At 44.4% G+C, this 19,242-nt stretch overlaps 1 protein-coding gene across 1 annotated transcript; it reads left to right on the top strand.

The window, feature by feature from the left end:
• Nucleotides 1-543: 543 nt before the first annotated feature.
• Nucleotides 544-18,853, top strand: LOC120397430. Its single transcript, XM_039523250.1, has 7 exons — nt 544-669; nt 2,594-2,896; nt 4,818-5,117; nt 10,010-10,141; nt 10,546-10,650; nt 14,131-14,289; nt 17,333-18,853. Exons 1-7 carry the CDS (start codon nt 558-560, stop codon nt 17,836-17,838), a joined length of 1,617 nt encoding a protein of 538 aa, XP_039379184.1. The 5' UTR covers nt 544-557; the 3' UTR covers nt 17,839-18,853.
• Nucleotides 18,854-19,242: the final 389 nt, after the last annotated feature.

Here is a 19,242-nt window from a genome sequence, read left to right as displayed (position 1 = left end):
AATGTTGGAAAGAGTACTGCACTGAATTGTGTTCAGATGATAATAAGAAGCTGAAAAAACTTTAAGGATGATAGGTGTGTTATTTCTGAGTTTATATTTTTTATGTGTTTCCAGAAGGCAAAACCAAATAACTTTGACTAGTATCAGCTGCTGAAAATTGCCCACACTTGGCATTAGGATATACTGGTAGTGGCATCTTTTCATCAAAGGATCTTAAAGCACTTTAGAAACATTACTTAATTAAGCATCCCAAGGCTGCTAAGAGAGAATAAAAGTTGTAAACCATTTGACAGATGGGGAAATTGTAGCATTAAGAAACAAAGTGACTTGCCCAACATCATACAATGAGTCAGTGGCCGAGCTGGGAATAGGACCCAGGCATCCTGACTTCTAGTTTCCTGCTCTAGCCATGAGGATTCATTTCTGTCTTAGAATTTCGAAATTCGCATCATTTATTTCAGTATGGTGCCCAGAAACACATTGTGTTGTTCTGTAACTAAACATGTTTTGCATGTATTATATTTCCAGTGCACAGTGATGTGACAGCTGTAAATGGGATGCTGGGTAGTTCTGTTACACGGCATCATGTGTATCCTGACTTGGAACACCCTGTTCACGTCACTTGGAACAAGGGAAAGACTTTGTTAAGTAGCTGGACACGTCGTACCAGTAAGTTTACCATATTTTTTAATGGAACTGTAGCATTTTACAAAACAGTGAAAGAGAATGAGGGACAATATACAGTGAATGTGTTAACAAAACTGGAAATCATGTCTACCAAAGAGTTTTTCAGTTACAAAGACATGGTAGGCATAAAAGTACTATCCTAATGTCTTACTCTATAGGGATGCATGGTGGAGACACATCAAAGTTTGTTATGCCATATTATGTTTTTCAACTTGTTATCATATGCTCCTCACTTTAGTGTCTGCTAGTTTTGAATTTGTTTGGTCCCATGAGTGACCCAAGGTTCTTAGATGCACTCAATGATTATATTTATTAGTCATTCATAGCACCCTTGGGCCAAGATTTCCAAAGCCAGAAGCCTAAAGTCAGTCTCCTACAAATTTGACTTAGGCTCTGAAATAAGCAACCTGATTTTCAGAAATGCTGAACACGCATCAGCTCCAATTGAAATCTGCTGGATGCTCAGCCCGCTGATTTAGAGCTAAATTAGTTTTTGAAGTGTAATTTTAGGCATCTATTTTTTAAAACCTTGGCCTTACTGTCTCTAAATCATGTTTTAGAATGTGCCAGCCTATACCATGAGAAATGTGAAAATAAATGATTTTTTATTTTAAATTGTGATTTGAAAAAACAGCAGATAGAACGCAAGATGCATTTGCAAACTAAGTCAAGCAAGATTTCTACCGATTTACATTGAAAATTCAAAGTCTGCACTCTATCCAAGCTCTACTCGAATGGAGTAGAGAGCTGGGGGGCTGGTTGTGGCTCCCTGATTCTCAGCTGCCAGGCCCAGTGCAAGCTAATTTCTGAGGGACCTCGTGCCAGTGGAAGATTGGACATTACTGCACTCTACCCTGCCCTCCAGCCAGTCTGCCTTCACTGCACTCCTAATACACCCTCTCCCTCCTCTTTTGCCAGTAGTGGTGGGGCTGCAGGCACAGGAGGCAGCTGTATATCCTCTACCAGAGAGACATTCTCCATTGGCCATCTCAGCTTTAAGGTTGAGTGGCACAAAGTGGCCTTAGCAGACTAGAGAAGCCGACCAAATGACGTAACTGTTATTATGACATCCTCCTTCTGTGTTTCAGTTACAGTGAGAATGACCCTCCTTTCTTAGGGGAGGGAGAAGTCAGAGGAGAAGTTGGTAATTTTTATTATAAAGTGGATGGATGGATGGATGGATGGACAGAAGGACAGATAAATGAGAGACCTTAGCCCTTACTGCTATAGCTAGCTGTCCATTTTAAGCCACATTTTGACACTCAGCTGATCTTACTATAGTCATTATGAAGCAATCTGTGTGAAATCTCATGTGGGTGATTTTATGAATTTAGAGATTCATAAATCTAGATTTAGATTTTATGTTAGGGTAGAATTTGGTATAAATTGGACATGGATGTTTCGATTATATGAGTGTGCAAAATGAATTGCTTGCACTTTCTGAAAAGTTTCCTAACTTGTTTTTATTTTTTGGCTCCTACTATTGCAGAAATGACTTGGTCTAGAAACTCCAATTTTTTTTGGTTCTACTGGCATCCACTAGTTATGGCGAATTTGGGTCAGAAAATGATTAAATGCTGATCATATATTAGGGACTTTGCATACTGGCTTTTATATACTTTACCAAATACCTGTATGGAGTTGTTGTCTTTTCTAAGCATGAATTTGAGCAGGATGTCTGCAGCTGCATTGGAGTTGTTCTCATTCACACATTAGGGGTAAAAGCCTTTTTAAAGCTCATATCTGTGCCAAGTTCATCTTAGTGTGCCACAGATAGTTAGAGCTGCTTGTTTCTGACAATAGGGGAGCCAAATTCCAGGAATCCCTCCCCCAAACCATGGTAAACCTTAGGACCCTGAATGTAAGCAAATGTTCTCATGCACATGTATTCTTTCTTTATTATCAGGGGCCACCGAAGGGATGCAAACTGTCAGAGGAATTGTAGGTGACTGTGTTATGCTTGATCTGCACAATTACACAAACAGGCCTATTCATGTTACTTGGAAGAAAGGCAATAAGCAAGTGGCCAAGATGAAAGGTCAAACTGTACACGGCTCTGGAACATACAGCGAGAGATTTTGTGCATTCTCCAATGGCAGCTTGAGTGTTTGCCCCATGCAGCCGGGGGATGAGGGTCAGTACACGGCAGAAGTGTTTGGTCATGATGGAGCAGGTTTGGGCCATCAAAAAATTCAGCTAGAGTATAGCGGTAAGTATCAGCACACTATGCAATGCCTGTAGATTATATCAATAACATGCAAATGTCAAAGTGTAGTTTTAGTATGTGTCAGTGTATTGTTCAGGTCAGTGACCTCTATCTGTAGCTGAAAAATTGGTCTGAAAAGGTCATTTAATGAACTCAGTTTTTGTGGAGGATTAAAATACCCAGAAAAAAATGTTCCTATATTCCTGAACTGCGTTCCTGGTGTTCAGCACCATGTGATCCCACAGTGGGTTATTAACCAGAAACATCAGAAAGTCGATCTCCTGGTAAAGACAGAAGACTTACTGCAGATAAAATAAGAAACACACATTTTTATAACCAAACTTGAACCAAAACTTTTTAGAGATTCTAATGTACTAGGGTACATTTAATTTTACATTTTTGCATAGTGTACTCTTTTCTCTTCTGGGGTCCAGCCCAGACTGGAGCCAGAACTGCTCAGATTCTCATGGGATGGACTGGTCTAGTGGTTTACTGACGAGGATTGCAATACAGAATTGCAGGGCCTTTCAATAGAGAACTTTCTAATGAGATTTTCAGACCAGCGTTCAGACTACAAAGATTTGGGTAACTTTTGGCTAAGCCTCAAATACAGTAAAATATCCAAATGCGTGGACACTTTTCAAAAACAAACCCAAACTCCAAGCCTTCCTTGGGTTTCCAGTACAAAAGTAAATCAGAATATGTAGGAGAAGAGTTCACGTCACACCGGTATTTATTGATGTGACTATTGGGTTTTGTATTTGCCCAGCGTCTACCAATGAGTATTTTCAATGTTGAAATGTGGTCCAATAGTACACGTGTTTAAGAAAGTTCTGCCTACTCTAGTTCTCCTTTTATTCCTTGCTCTGCTGTGTTTTGATCTTGCAGACTAAACAGATGCAAGCCACCTTCAAGTTGTCTCCCTATTTGCGTAGGAGAGCATCAAGTGCTGCATGAAGCTGTGCTGGTGGTTCAGTTGGTGGCACTTCCAGCTGTATCAGAACTGAACCTAGACCTTGGCCAGGCATTAGTTATAGTAATCTGGTCAAATTGTGCAGTCTGTCTTCTCTAAATTCTCCCAGCTATTTCGACTGGATTGTTGCCACTTTTTGATCTGAGTAGCTAGTCAAAGTTGGGGCCCTGTGGGTGTTGCAGGTGGGAGTAGAAATTGGTGATGGTCAGGTATTTCTTTGATGCAGTTTTGTTTATTGTGTTTCTGAATGCAGAAGAAATAAAATAGTCTGAAAGATCTTCTTTTGCTCACAACACCAAGAGTGCTCTTTTCAGCCTGCACCCCTGACCCAAACACCTCTTCCCAGGTTTCTTCCAGGATCCGTTACACACTTTTAGCTGCTCCTTCAGGCTGCCTCTCTCACTCCATCTATTCGTGTCTGACCTTAGTTTTCTGTGAGATCTTTCTTCACCCGTACGCACACACACACACACACACACACTCCTACCCATGACAATACTCAGCCTAAAGTTCACATACATCTTTTGTCTTAAGTGGGACTTATGTTAATTGAAGAGTGAGTTCACACTGACCAATCTCAATGGAGTTTGAACCCGACCTGTAACTAGGTTTCACACACTTTCTAACAATATAATATTGTTCTTCACTTGCTGTTCTAAACTGTTGTGCAACGTGACAGTGTGTGGAGTCTGAGTGTTTGCTCTCAATGTGGTGTATAAACTACTTTATGATCATTTGGGATGGAAAAGGTATAATAAATATACAGAAAAGCATTATTTTTATTTTAAATCCATATGTACGAAACTAGGTTTAACAAACATACTCCCCAGCACTTGACTTCATTCCTCCATTTTGAAAAGATACAACAGAAAAGAGATCACTCTCAGTTAAAAGAGAACATAAGGAATGCTCCCTCCCTTAAATTTAGCAGAGATGGCTTTTCCCCTTCAGGAAATAGAACAGCACCTGTTCAAGAAGTAACAGGAATTGTCGGCAGCTCCATGTTCCTACCTCTAGCAGCGATGGATTGGAAAGACTTGGTCCAGATAATGTGGAAGAAAGACAGTTTGTTGGTTGCTGAGTTAAATTACTCTCAGTCCGATGGGAGATCCACCTACAGATCTCAGATCTTACCTAATGGCACGCTCAGACTGGACAGGATTCAGGAAAGTGATTGTGGACGGTATTCAGTAGAAGTGCGAGACAGAGATGGGAAGATTATATACCAGACAATGATTGATGTGAAAGTAGGTGAGTACTTCTCAATTTAAAATGTTAGCAAACATGGGACAATGTTAATATTCTGTCTACTTTAAAAGATATTTTATTCCTCAGTTAAATACTGCAATAACACTCATTCCAGGTTCAAAATGTGAGCACAGAAGAACCATGTCAGAGACATTCCATAACTAGTTAACCATTAATTGATTAACGCATTCATGAAATAGAGGCTAGAGCTGGGTGAAAGTGTTCAGCTGAAACATTTTTGGTGAAAAATGAAGATTGGGCAACAATGAAATATTTTGTAAATTTGTGTTGATTTTACAGAATTGTTTTGCTCAAAAAATGTTTAAAAAATTGAAATTTTTTTCAACATTTTTGAAACAAAATGTTTTGATTTTTTTGGTTCAAAACTACTTATTTTGAAATTTCCTTTAATTTTAATTGTTAAACATTAAAAACGTTTAATGCTCAAAATTGTAATAAAATGTTTTGGTCAAACTAAATGTTCAATTTGACCTAAAATATTTTTTCTGACACTTCAGTGCACTGAACATTCTGAAAAATGTTGGTTCTGGGTCGACTCAAAACAGAGCTTTCATTTTGATTTTTTTGTAATTGAAACACCTTTATACCAATATAAGACCTTTATGCCAATATAACTGTGCCCACATTAGCGGGGTCTGGACCTTCATACTAGTATGGTTAAAATCGTACACATTTTGTGTATGGAAAAGCCCTTAGAGAGGAGATAATAGAATTCTGACACTAAACTGGACCAGACAGAAAGGAAACATTGCTTCAGGGCTCTCTCTTATTCTTCTTTCTAAAAAGATTAGCCTTCTTACCTGCCAAGAAACACTAAACTCAGTTTGGGCTGAAATGGAATTCAGATTAGGGTTAGCTTTCTCCCCCATTTGTTTTAATGCCATCAGAACCTATAGTTGCAATTGGCTACAGCAGTGGTTCCTAACCTTTCCGGACTACTGTACTACTTTCAGGAGTCTGATTTGTCTTGCGTACCCCCAAGTTTCATTTCACTTAAAAACTACTTGCTTACAAAATCAGACATAAAAAAATACAAAAATGTCACAGCAACTATTACTGAAAAATTGCTCACTTTCTCATTTTGACCATCATCATTATGTTCCTATTACGCCTCTGGCATTTAGGGCAGTGATGAAGCTCCTCCACTCCTGTCTGTTTCTGGCAAGTCTTTCATTGGTTCCCTAGCTGTGCCCCAGGTTTTGCAGGTCAGCTTTCTAAAAACAAATTTTTATCGTATAATTATAAAATAAATCATTTGGAATATAAAAATTGTACTTACATTTCAGTGTACAGTAAATAGAGCAGTATAAACAGGTCATCGTCTGTATGAAATTTTAGTTTGTACTGACTTCGCTAGTGCTTTTTATGTAGCCTGTTGTACAACTAGGCAAATATCTAGATGAGTTGATGAACCCCCTGGAAGACCCCTGCGTACCTCAAGGGGAGTGTGTACTCCTGGTTGGGAACCACTGAGCTAAATCACTTTAGCTAACAGCTCCCCGATTTAAATGGAAGAGAGGGGGCTCAACTGTGCAGCTCACTTCCCATGTGTCCCTTGTCAGGGCCGGCTTCAGGCACCAGCTCAGCAAGCAGGTGCTTGGGGCAGCCAATGGTGAGGGGCGGCATGTCCAGGTCTTCGGCCACTATTCGGTGACGGGTCCCTCACTCCCTCTCGGAGCGAAGAACCAGCCACTGATTTGCTGCCAAAGACTGAAGCGGCAGCAGTAGAGCTGCAGATCGCGATCACGGATTTTTTTTTTCTGCTTGGGGCGGCAAAAACTCTGGAGCCGGCCCTGTCCCTTGTCCAGGGGCAGCAAGTTGTATGGGCCTGCGGTGCCCAGGCTCCAGCAAATTCAGGGCCCGGGGGCCCGGCTCCACCAATGTTCGGAACCAGGTCTCTCCCCTTGCCCCGCCTGCCGCCCCTGCACCCTCCCACAGAGTGTCCCCCGACCCCACCAGGTGACCCCCCCCACTTCTCCAAGCTTCCCTGCCTGCCCTGGGCAGTGGGCAGGGCCAGCTCCAGGCCCCAGCATGCCAAGCGCATGCTTGGGGCGGCATGCCACAGGGGGCGCTCCGCCAGTCGCCAGGAGGGCGGCAGGCGGCTCCGGTGGACCTCCCGCAGACATGCCTGTGGAGAGTCCGCTGGTTCGCGGCTCCGGTGGACCTCCTGCAGGCGTGCCTGCGGATGCTTCACCGGAGCCGCGGGACCAGTGGACCCTCCGCAGGCACGTCTGCGGGAGGTCCACCAGAGCTGCGGGACCGGTGACCGCCAGAAAGCCCCCCGCAGCGTGCCGCCGTGCTTGGGGCGGCGAAATTGCTAGAGCCGCCTCTGGCAGTGGGTGGCTGCCCCCTACAGCTCCGCACTGCACTTCCTCTCCAGGCACTGCTGCGGCCGGGTACAATGGAGTGGTGCCGGGGGCAGGCTGAGGTGGCTACTGCACCTGCAGAGGGAGGAGGGGAGGAGGTGCGTGGCAGGCATTCCCCCCCCCGCCCCGGGCAGGCAACTCCTGAGCAGCAGCCTGCAGGGGTCTTGGGTGAGTGTTGGGCCAGGGGAGCCAGGGGGGACCTCCCACCCTGGAACTCGCTGCTACCGATAGGGAGAGGGTTGGGGGGAGTCCTCCTCTCTGGCCCCCTGCCCCAGCCCAGAGACTGCACCCAGCACCCAAACTCCATCCCAGAGCCCGCATCCCTCCCACACCCAAACTTCCTCCCAGAGCCTGCACCCCAAACTGCCTCCCACACCCAAATTCCCTCCCAGAACCTTAGGCAGGAAGGAGAGTGTGTGTGTGAGGGGAGATGGGGGGGCACGGCGGGACTTGGACCCATTCTCGGCACCACCAAAAATTATACAAACCTGCCGCTCCTGCCCCGTCTTTCTGTAATCTGCATCTTATGCTGTTATTTTGCTGTGTGAATAAGACCCCCCTAACCATGCCAATATACATAAATTGACCTTTCTCCTCCTTGTTCTCTGTGCAGTAGGGCATCCCAGAGTGCACTGCCTCAGGTGCTGTTGCTGCCACTCTTTGTGCATGTCCTTCAATCACTCTATCTCATACTGAGGGACTATGGGATAGCTGCCCAGATTTTCCCAGAATGTGCAATAGGATGACCAGATAGCAAGTGTGAAAAATTGGGATGGGGGTAATAGGAGCCTATATAAGAAAAAGTCCCAAATATCGAGACTGTCCCTATAAAATTGGGACATCTGGTCACCTTAATGTGCAAAGACAGTCAGCATGATAGGTATGGACTCATAAATTCAGTTGGTGTATGGTTGTGTGGTGAAAATAGCTGCTATGTAGATGTAGTTCACCAACTGAACAGAAAAATGATTGTATTTGTCGCTTGATCAAGGCCCTTACTCAGATCCAGAATAGTTTGCTTTTTTGTTGACACTGTCACCTTTCATTTTCAGACAGTAATAACCATAGCAACCAAACAGTTTGATTTCAGGTACTGTACATACAGTTGATACTCAGGCATTCTCAGACTGTACCAAACTTTTACAAAACGCATGATTGCCGGCCTCTAAGTCAGCTGAGTTATATGATAATGACAAAAATCTTTAATGCAGGTGAAAGCTTAGCTAGAAGAACTTCTGTCTTTGGACTGAATTCATTCCTATCATGGCTCCACTAGAGTTATACCAACGTGAAATATGACCCAGTTGCTTTAAAAAAGGGGTGGGCAAACTATGGCCTGCGGGCCAGATCTGGCCCATGAGCCATTTTAAACTGGCCTGTGAGCCGCACCACGTGGCTCGGCCCTGCTCCGGCACTCTGGCCAGGGCGCTGGGTTGGGGGTGCACAATGCGGCTTTGCCCTGCTCCAGCCAGGGCTCTGGGTTGAGGCCACACTACACTACTCCTGGAAGCCATGGCATGGCCCCGCTCCAGCTCATACATGCTCCAATAGGAGCTGCAGAGGGGTGCCTGCAGATGGGGCAGTGTGCGGAGCCGCCTGGCAGCACCTCCGCATAGGAGCTGGAGAAGGGACACGCCACTGCTTCCAGGAGCCACTTGAGGTAAGCGCCGCTCAGAGCCTGCATCCCCTCAGCCCACTGCCCCAGCCCGGATTCCCCTCCCGCTCTCCAAACCCCTCAATACTTGCTCGGAGCACCCTCCTGCACCCCAAACCTCTCATCCCCAGCCCCACCCCAGATCCCGCACTCCCTCCCACACCCCAAACCCGATTCCGTGAGCATTCATGGCCCCTCATACAATTTCTATTCTCCGATGTGGCTCTTGGGCCAAAAAGTTTGCCCACCCCTGCTTTAAAGTAATGTTATAGTCAGATCTTCTTCTTGCCCAGCGATTCAGCTCCCTGTGTCCTTTTACGTCACATGTTGACTTCATACAGACCAAAACAAGATTGTTTCTCCTCGTAGCTCCTCAAGGGTAAGCCAAGCTACAGTACAGCGAGCTGGTGCCTATACTGACTCACAAATCTTCACCAGAATCACAAGCTTGCGTCTGACCACAAAACCTTTATTTCTGGTCATGTTGTATGAGGCAGAAGGAGCACTGCTGGATTGTCAGAAACTGTGCTGGGTTTGCAATGCCAGCTGTTAGGAAAACTCATCTTTGACTTGTAAACTGGGCCACTTTAATTTGCGGACCCTGAGAAAAAAAATAGGGAATCCCACAGTTTTGTTTCATAAGGTCACTTTTCTGACTCGACTGCACTTGAAGGGAAGTCAGAAAAACAGAAAAGATAAATAAAGCCTTGTTGTACCGTTGGTTAGTGTATGATCTTTTTATACTGTCTGTATATGAGAGGAAATTACAAAAAGAACCATGTGTAACGCTAACAGAATGGGGCAGAAGGAATTTTAAGTCAATTTTTTTTTTTGCCATTGTATTTTCATTTTAGAACAAGCGGCGGGGGCCTCACCAGTTAACTCGCATGTACTGTTATTCACCATAGTGGGAGTGCATGTTGCTGTATTCGTTGTTGTGTTGGGTTCACTTATATGGCATTTTCGAAAGTGCAAACACAGAACAGGTAAGGATTGTCTTTGGAATGTCTCGGGGGGAGAGGGGAGGAGGATGTGAGAGTGAGGGGAAATGAAAGAGCAGAATAAAAGCAGAGTGATCATCCTGAAGGGACAAGTAAACAGGCAGCAACATATGAGATTGGAAAGGGAGGCAAAATGGGGGAAGCAAAATGTCCTGAATGGCACAGCAGTAAGAAATAATAGGCATAAACTGTGCAGTTCAAGAGGCATTAAAATTAGCCACGTAACACATTCATTGTTTAAAATTCATCTTCTGGGCTTCACTTTCCCAGGACTCTTAGATACCAGGAGGAGTGATGGGAAGCAGGCCTCAGTAGATTATGCTAGTTTTGTCTTTCATTGAGAGTCTTTCCCCAATGTCTAGTGCTTTTCTTATTTTATTTGGGTTAAGGCCGCATGACAAACCTAAGCTTCCGGCACGTGACTTTGGGCCGAAGCGGCTATAACGAGGACCATGTAGACGGTGGAGAGGGAGACATGAGCAGCCCTGACCAAGGTGAGTATCCTGGCGGCCGGAGAATGGTTCTGGGACCAGGAGGGTAAAGACTCTGCTGACAACGTGATGTACTTGATACTGCTGGCTGTGTTTGAAGCAGAGCCCAGAGAGGAGAGGAATTCTTAACCATGAAAGCAACTAGTATCACAGCAGTTACCTAGCACAAGCCCTTAGGGATGGTAGCAGGGTATCCACACAAACACCGGTGGACCTTACGTGATACCAGCACTGAGCCCTAGTACCACGGAGGTTGGCTGGCTCCATGTGCCTCCCCCTGTCCACAGTTCCCCTCAGTGGTCCCAGTGTTAGGGCTGTTATAACAGGCTCTTTCTGTCCTTTACATCAAGCTCCCCATGGGGTAGGATTGCTAATAATGATGGAGTGCTGAAGATTTGTTCTGTGACACTCGATGCAGACTTTTGGCCCTCCCAGCCCTCTTTTTTCAATATCTTTCCCAGGGTGGGTTGACTTCTATGCTTGATAAGTTTGCAGTGGGTGAGTTTCTTCCGGGCTGTCAAGAGAATTGCTGGCAGTGGTACCGCAGCCATACACACGTTACATACAGTACGTACCATTGGCAGTGGCCAGGAGGAGCAGCGCTGGCTGCCCTACTGCCAACGCAGGTTTGGAGTGCGTGACATTGTGACCTGGTGCACTGGGGTCACAGCGCCAAACTGGAGCCGCACCGCAACCGCCATGTACCTCATCACAACGCTACTCGCTCAGTTTTGGCCCCACAGCGCCCCGTCACGATGGAAGGTGGGTGGGGCCAAACCTGAGTAGGTGGTGGGGTATGCAGCACCGCTCCTTCTCACTGCTGCTGTGGGTCTGGCTTCTGTACTAGGAATCCCCCCACGGGCTTGCCCAGGCTCACCCCACTTCCAGAGCCTATGTCCCCCCCAGGCTGGAAAGGTAGGGCTGAGCATGGCACAGATTCAGCGGGCAAGGTGCTGGGGCCAGCGGCTTCAGTGGGGATGGCTCCACAGGTACTGATGGTGTATACCAGGGGAAAAGTTTCTCTTCTCTTTAGCTTTATTCAGTCACCCTTCTCTTCTTCCTTTATCTCCCCTGCCCCCCATTAAAAAGACCTATCTTGAAAAGGCCCATTGCACAGATAAGGACCATTCCTCCTTCTGCTTCAGAGCCAAGTCAGCTCCTGACCTATTATTAGTGTGTTCCTCACAAATAGCATCTCCATTGGCATTGCAAGAGCACGGACAGTTTGCCCAACACCATCAGTAGGAATCAGGGGGACCACAGAGATTTTCCAAAAACAGTTAAAAATGTTATTTCTAATATGTGTCCCTTAGGAGCTATAGGGCCTTTGCTATGGGTGCAACTCAGTTCCAGCAGGTGCAAACTGAACAGTGCAAAACCAAAAGAAACAACACATTCACCCAGGTTATTCAAGTGAAGTAACTGCATTCCACCAGCCCCTCTGCCCACACACTCTGTAACAGCAGGGATTGCAGAGCACAGTGAAGAGAGCTCTGTGGAGCTCAGCTGTTCCACTTCGTAGGAAGTGGCTGAACTGTTGGTTTCAGTTCACATGGGTTCACATGCCCATGAATTTTGAGATCTACTGAACCCAAATCTGAAAGCAAAACTCAGCCAGAACTCCAGAAATCTCCTGAATTGTGCTTGGCTTCAGGTTGTAACAGTGGGACTCTACTGAGTTTTGCTTGGTTTCCACTCCAAACAATAACTCTCCTTGGTGCCTGGAACTCAGACCAAATTCACTGAAATGCTTAGGAATCTCTGCAAGCCAGGCCTGAGTTTTGAGTTTGGAACAAAACCTTGCCACCAGCTCTAATGGTGGCATCAGGGGACGTAACCTGCTGAATGGAGCTCTTCAGTAGGAGCTATCAGGGATATGCATGGGTCTGAGGTTCTGATACTAGGCTTTGATGTACTGTATTGATTTATTCATATTCAGAAATCATATATTTTAAACACAGATTGAGATCCTGAAAAAACTCAGAAAAATGGATAAGGGACTCCATGTGAGACTTCGGTGAAGTCTAGTCTGACCCTAGTCTGTAAGAAATATCAATTTCCATTGACGGTATCAAGGGTGAGCCATGTTTTTAGGCACAGGTGTGTGCAGTAAGGTAGAACATGAACCATGGCTTGGAAAAAAATGGAAGGAAATCAAATGGGGCTCTCACACCTACTCATGTGAAACCCAAGAGAATTAGATGCAGCTGCTATTGAATTCGGCTGCCACTAGCATTACTCAGTCTCTGGCCTCGTATGAGTCACTGCCTGTCCAGCCAGTGCCTCGGCATTGCTGGATTCATCCACCAGCCCCAGGAAAAGAACTTCTAAAAATACAAGCTTTCCAATGGGGAATAATTTATACAACAATTTCTAATCATTGTAGTGTGAAAATGCTGCAACTGTGTATGATAAAGAGTCTTTCCTGGCCAAATCCCCTGTCTCTCCTCCTCATGATGCTGTGGCTCAAACCTCAGTTTCATTTTTTTACCTCTGAAAACATCTTTACCCAGCTTGCAGTTGCCACTGAGGCAGGCAGGCATCTCAGAGCACCAAGGCATTATCCAGGGAGGAGACCAAACTCAGAGCATCAAGGCAATATCCAGACAGGAAGGCATTTTGTGAGCCACTTGCCCGGCACCCAGGCCGTAGGGCACTCTCTGAGCTGCTAGCCCAATGCCCAGGTCTTAGGACACTGTGAGTCACCAGCCCAGGGATGTCAAACTCACTCTGAAGAGGTCAGATTCCATTTTTAATTATGCTTAGTGGGGTGGGACATAAATATAGGACTACACGCTCTTCTCAGTCCAGAGCTGATTTCCCACTGATGTCAATGGGAAATTTGCCCCAAGAACAAGAGGGAGAATATGGCCTTTATGTGGTAACTAAAGTTTTAGTTAATATTTTTATTTTATTATTTTTCCAGTGCCTTAGTGTTTCATTTGGCATCAATCAGCAAAAAGGAAGCATATGTTTGTCCTTTCTTTCTCTACCTTCCACATCCTCCTTTCTCTGTTTCTCTCCCTCCCTCCATCTTTGTGTGTCTCCTATGTTCTTCCCTCTGCATTTCCTTCCTTGCAGCCACTCCTGTCCCAGGCAGTTCCCACCGTTGCAGGGGCTTTGCTCCCATCACCTCTCACTATGCTGTAGCAGCCTCCACACACACGGTGAGTTCTGACATGGCAAGCTGGTGCACTGTAGATTCACACCCTGGCTTGCCACACAGTAACTCACCGTGTAGACAAGCCTTTGGTTCATGTTTGGGAGGTGTGTTTTGGGTTTTTTTGCAGTCATGAAAGCTAGAAACTTACCTTTTTTTTCTAAATTAAAGATTCTGCCCAATCTTAATATATTATGTGGGCATCCTAAATACATGAGAAGGGTGGAATCAGGCCCACTCGCCATATGTTTGACAACCCTACCCTAGGGCAATGCCTACATGCTGTGTCTGTGTACTTAGATATATTTTGCTTTCTTGGTTAGAAGAGAATGGAAATCCAGCTTCACAGGAACCAGAGGCTGCAAACTCCATTAAGCAAGAGAATGAAGCTTTCATTAAGAATGCTAAAGAGACTAAAGTGGCAACAGCTGCAAGCTTTTACACTGAGCAACCTCTGACTTTAAATATCTCCACTTTTCAAGGTAAGCAGAGACAAAAACAAACCCAAACCCCAAACCACATTTCAAACAGGAAAGCCGATTATTTAACCTAACTGAAGAGTTTCCTGTGACACTAAAGTCCAGGGCTCTCTTAGATGCGATTGCAGCATAACTCTAATGAGCTCTATTTCGAGTCTTGTGGGAGGCTGAAGCTGCAGATCGAGCGGTGCCGCAGGACTCAGTGCATAGTCTGTGCTCCAGGTGACTATATTTGGTTAACACACACATATGCTATGTACAGTTGCTCCAAAATTAATGATACCACAAGCCAAGGGTCTTCTTAGCCAATCAGAGCAACAGCCAGGTTTGGTCTCTCTGAAATGCTTTGCTGACATCACTAACTGGTGCTGAAGCGGGAAGCAGTAAAACTGTGACCAGCACCCTGCTCCCTCTAAATAACTGGAATAGCTTAAGGCATTTTGCAAACTTTAATAAATTAAGCTCTGTGAGGCACAGCAGGTGATTATTATCGCTGATTTACAGATAGGGAAATTGAGTGACTTGCTTGAGGTCACTTTGTTCTGTAGTGGAGCCAAGAATAAAATTGCTGGCCAACACCTCTAGCCCACACTCCCTTTTGTAATAGTTATGAAGACAGAGACTAGAACAGTGAAGTTATAAATAGACACAGTGTCAGATGTCCTTACTTCCTGTTATTTCTTTTCACCAGGTTTGCTCTTCTTCATCTGTTTTCTCCTTCTCGGCACTACCCTTTTAACCAAAAGTAGCCATTGGGGCCCACAAAGCCCATGGCCACCAGCCCTACCCTGATTTCGGGACCTTATCAATGCCAATGCTAAGATCAGGTTTAATCAATCAATCAATCAGTGATAAGACCAGGTTTAATATAAAGGAGAAAGCAAGTCTCTAGACCTTCTTCTTGTGGGGAGATGCTGGAAAATGTAACTAATGCAATCTGCTTGTGTGAGTTTGGAAGCTTGTCCCTTGCTTCAGAGCTTCAGCCAGTTACCTCCAGGAGTCAAGAGGAATATTCTTCCCAATGCACAATTGGTCAGATGTAGTTTGGGTGGTTTATTTTGCCCTCCTCTGAAACATCAGTGATTGACCACAGTTGGAGACAGGACACTGGATGGGGCGGATCAGGGCTTTCAGATGGTACAGAGAATTCTCTGTCTTAGATGTCAGGCTGGTGTGCCTTGTTCATCTGCTCAGGGTCAAATGGATTGCCAGATTTGGTAAGGAATTTTCACTCAAGTCAGATTGGCAGAGATCTTGGTTTTTTTTCTTTCTTTCCTCTGCAGTGTGGGGGCATGGATCCCCTACTGAACCATCTGGGCATCTCTCACTTAATCAATTCCCTGCCATTGCAAAGGCTTCAGGCATTGGTGGCACCTCGATCCTTCCAGTTCTCTGTCTGTGGCACACAACATTTTAGTCTCCTGAAGACTGAAATGCTTTCGTTTACCTAAAGCAGTTGGGCGAAGCTTAAGGACCTGTGATATATAGGAGGTCAGACTAGATGACCTAATTGTCCCTTCTGGCTTTAATGTCTGTGAAAACTATACTTTTTCTTGAAACTCTCATGTTATTCAGCATCCTCACATACAGCTGTCCAAGGCTGGACTATGTGGTGAGTGAATCCCACAGCAATTTGAAGCTGTGGGGGATGCTGCTGACAGCTCCAGGGACGCTGTAAGCTCCCTCTGGGATGTCAGTCAGCTGCTTGTAGCTGAGCCATTTTGTTGGTGGACAGTCCTGGCCACAAAAGATGCTGTCTTATAGCGTGAAAGGTAATGTGGGATAGTGGAGTAAACATGGGCCAGGGAGCAAGGGACTCCTGTATTTTAACCCTGACTCTGCTCTCTCTGTCACCTTGGGCAAGTCTCTCAAACTTTCTGCCTCAATTTTCCCATCTGTAAAACTGGGCTAGCAATACTAACTTCCCTCACAGTGAGATGGTAGCTAACATCTGTAGTGTGCTATGTAAGTGGCAAATATTAAGAGTGAAGAGAGCTTGAACCTTGGGGCATTAGGGAAAGGGGAAGGAATGGAGGGGTGGATAACAGGATGAATATGAAAGAAAAAGGAGATGAAAGAAGATGCTGCTTTCTAAAGAAAGGAAAGAGAGGTGAATAATGAAGAAGAGAGAAAAACATTACCCAGAAAGAAGAGAATTGCACAGAGAAGAAAAGTAGGAGGTAGAGAATGAAAGGAATGGGATGAAGGAATAGAAGAGAATGGGCAAGAAATCTCATGTATGGCTTCTAGCTTAGTGACATTTATGCTTCTCTGGTATAAAGCACTTCCATGGAAACATGTCACTTCTCTGTACATTTGGGGCAGTGGTATTTTAAACCCTTGTTGTTATACTAATATTGCTGGCTTCTCTGACTTCTATATTTAAATAAAAGGAGCAGGAGCCAGAGAAAATAACCTAAAATGCACAAAGAAAGCACAGACCCCTGCAATTCACTGGGCCAAATTCTGCAGTGATGTAAAAATATGGTTTAAATGGGCCAGGAAAAACAGGGCAAATAAGTGTAAGGGGTAAAGCATTGTGTGACCCACTCCTCCAGTGTAAATTACATTAACATATACTTCAGTGAGGTTGCCAATGAGTATCTAGGCCTCGAGTTTCAAAACAGCTCAGCTCCCATTTAGGAATCTAAATAGGCTCTAGATTTTGAAAGAGTTCAGCACCCAGTGTGCTGTGACCTTCTGAAAATCTGTCCCTAATAGGGGGAGTAGGATGGTGTATAGAAAGAACAGCAATTAACAGGGGTGTATAACATACCAAGAGAGAACTGCTTTTTATTACACTCTCCTGTTAGAGATTTTTCTTGATACTCTTCCCCATCTTTTCTTCAATGTGTAAATTTCAGTGTACTCATTTTGCACACCCAGAGTGCCAAATTGGAATAAATGACATTCCTTTGCCACTTACACCCACGTCCACACTTTAGGTTACCCCAAACTTCGGCCCACCTTATATAATCCATGCTTAAATGGTAGGAGAATAATATATAATACGAGGTATGTTATTAATTTACTTTCTTCCTTCAAGGGCAGGAAGAACCTAAATCACAGCCCAGGCCTGAGCATGCTGGAAACGATGTTGTCTCAGTTACTAAAGGTGGTGTTCCTCTGAAACGTGGGAACTATATTCCTGAGGATGACAGGGACTGTGTTCCCCCAGACTTTGACAACTGCATCCCCCCAGACTTTGACAATGGTGTTCCCCCAGACTTTGACAACTGTGTTCCTTCAGACTTTGACAACTTCATCCCCCCAGACTTTGACAACTGTGTTCCTCAAGACTTTGACAATTGCATCCCGCCAGACTTTGACAACTGTGTTCCCCCAGACTTTGACAATTGCATCCCACCAGACTTTGACAACTGTGTTCCCCCAGACTTTGACAACTGTGTTCCTCCAAACTTTGACCACTGCATCCCCCCAGACTTCGATGACTGTGATCCCTCAGCCTTCAATGACTCTGGTCCTATAGATGGCAGGTACTATACTCCTGGGATCAATAGTGACCATATTCCTCCAGATTTTGGGGATTAAGTCCCTCTCGACATTGAAGACTAAGTTGAAGATGGAGCTGAATGAAGGGAGCAAGCCAGGGTTCTACTGCCAGCAGAGATTGAAACAAAATTTCCGGAGGACATATCTGAAGATCTTCACATTAGATTTTGCCAGGTCATATGTAGCATGTGCCTGTTGATGGTATAACCGTAAAATCTGACTGTTGGATCCACGTGTTGTCTCTCATCTGGTGATGGGCCAACCTCCAAATAGTGGATTATCCAAACTCTGTAATGCTTATCCATTCCTTATCCAAGTTATCCAAACCTCTTGAGTCTGAAGAATTGTGCTGGTAAGCTTAAGAGAACCCATCATCTATAGCACTTTAGTTTGCAGTCATGGATGTAAACACACAGAAAGGAGCTTTGCTCGTTGTATTTCAGCACTTCCAGTTCTGAGCCCAGTTGCATACCAAACACAGAAAATAACCAAACACATTTTTGGAACCTCAAAAAAAGGTTTGGTTTCACTTTTGTTTCTAAAAACAAGGGATGGTTTAGAGATGAGAAGGATTTCCTAGTTTTCTGGACGTATGTGCTCATCCCCAATCTCGATTCCAGTCTTCTTCTCTGCTTAATTTACTGGTGAATGTGGGAAAAAGGGAATATCAAAGTCAAGATGCCTCATCTCAGTGGATCTGATTGCTCCTAGCATGGCATTTCGGGTCAAACAAGCTGTAGTTTAATTTAGTGAAGTTAGACAGAGGTTTATCTCATGTGTTGGTTTGTTTATGAACAACATAACTGGTAATTTATTCTACTAAAGTCACATTAAAAAAGGAAGCTACATTGAACTTGAGCCTGGCTGGAGGCTGAATACAGGGTTATTTTGACAAAAAGCTATTGAATCACTAGCGAGTTGTCTGAACTTTAAGCATATTGCAATAATTTACATCCTTAATAATTAGATACCATATTTCTTGAGCTTCTTAGAGTGTAATAACACCTCTTTTAAAGGTGTGTAATTTTTATTATAATAAAGCTTTTCACTTCTATTTTGTAGTGTGGTGGTATGTGTCAGCTATTAATTTGTTTTTTACATGGCAACAGAAACAATGTCATGCCCTTTTGGGTAGGACCAGTCAGTGAACATTTGTTCTGATGGCGTAATATGGCTAACTTGTGTTTCATTGGTTCATTGTGCTGTCACTAGAGTTCCTCTTAGGGAACTTAGGGGTTGGATTCTGTGGAAGCTCAGAGAAGATTTTCTCTAACACACACAGTTCTAATAAACTCTTACTAAACTCAATTGTTATTTTTCTAACTCACCTCCAAACTCTGAAATTCTGTTGCTACAACCAGGATATAGAATGTTTTATTGCTAAGGAGGCCAAACTTCTTTGGCATGGGTTAAACGCACAATTTTATGAGGCGCTCATTCTCA

Source organism: Mauremys reevesii, linkage group 1 (assembly GCF_016161935.1).
Source record: "Mauremys reevesii isolate NIE-2019 linkage group 1, ASM1616193v1, whole genome shotgun sequence".
Taxonomy (NCBI): domain Eukaryota; kingdom Metazoa; phylum Chordata; order Testudines; family Geoemydidae; genus Mauremys; species Mauremys reevesii.
This window is presented reverse-complemented; position numbering and strand designations above follow the sequence as displayed.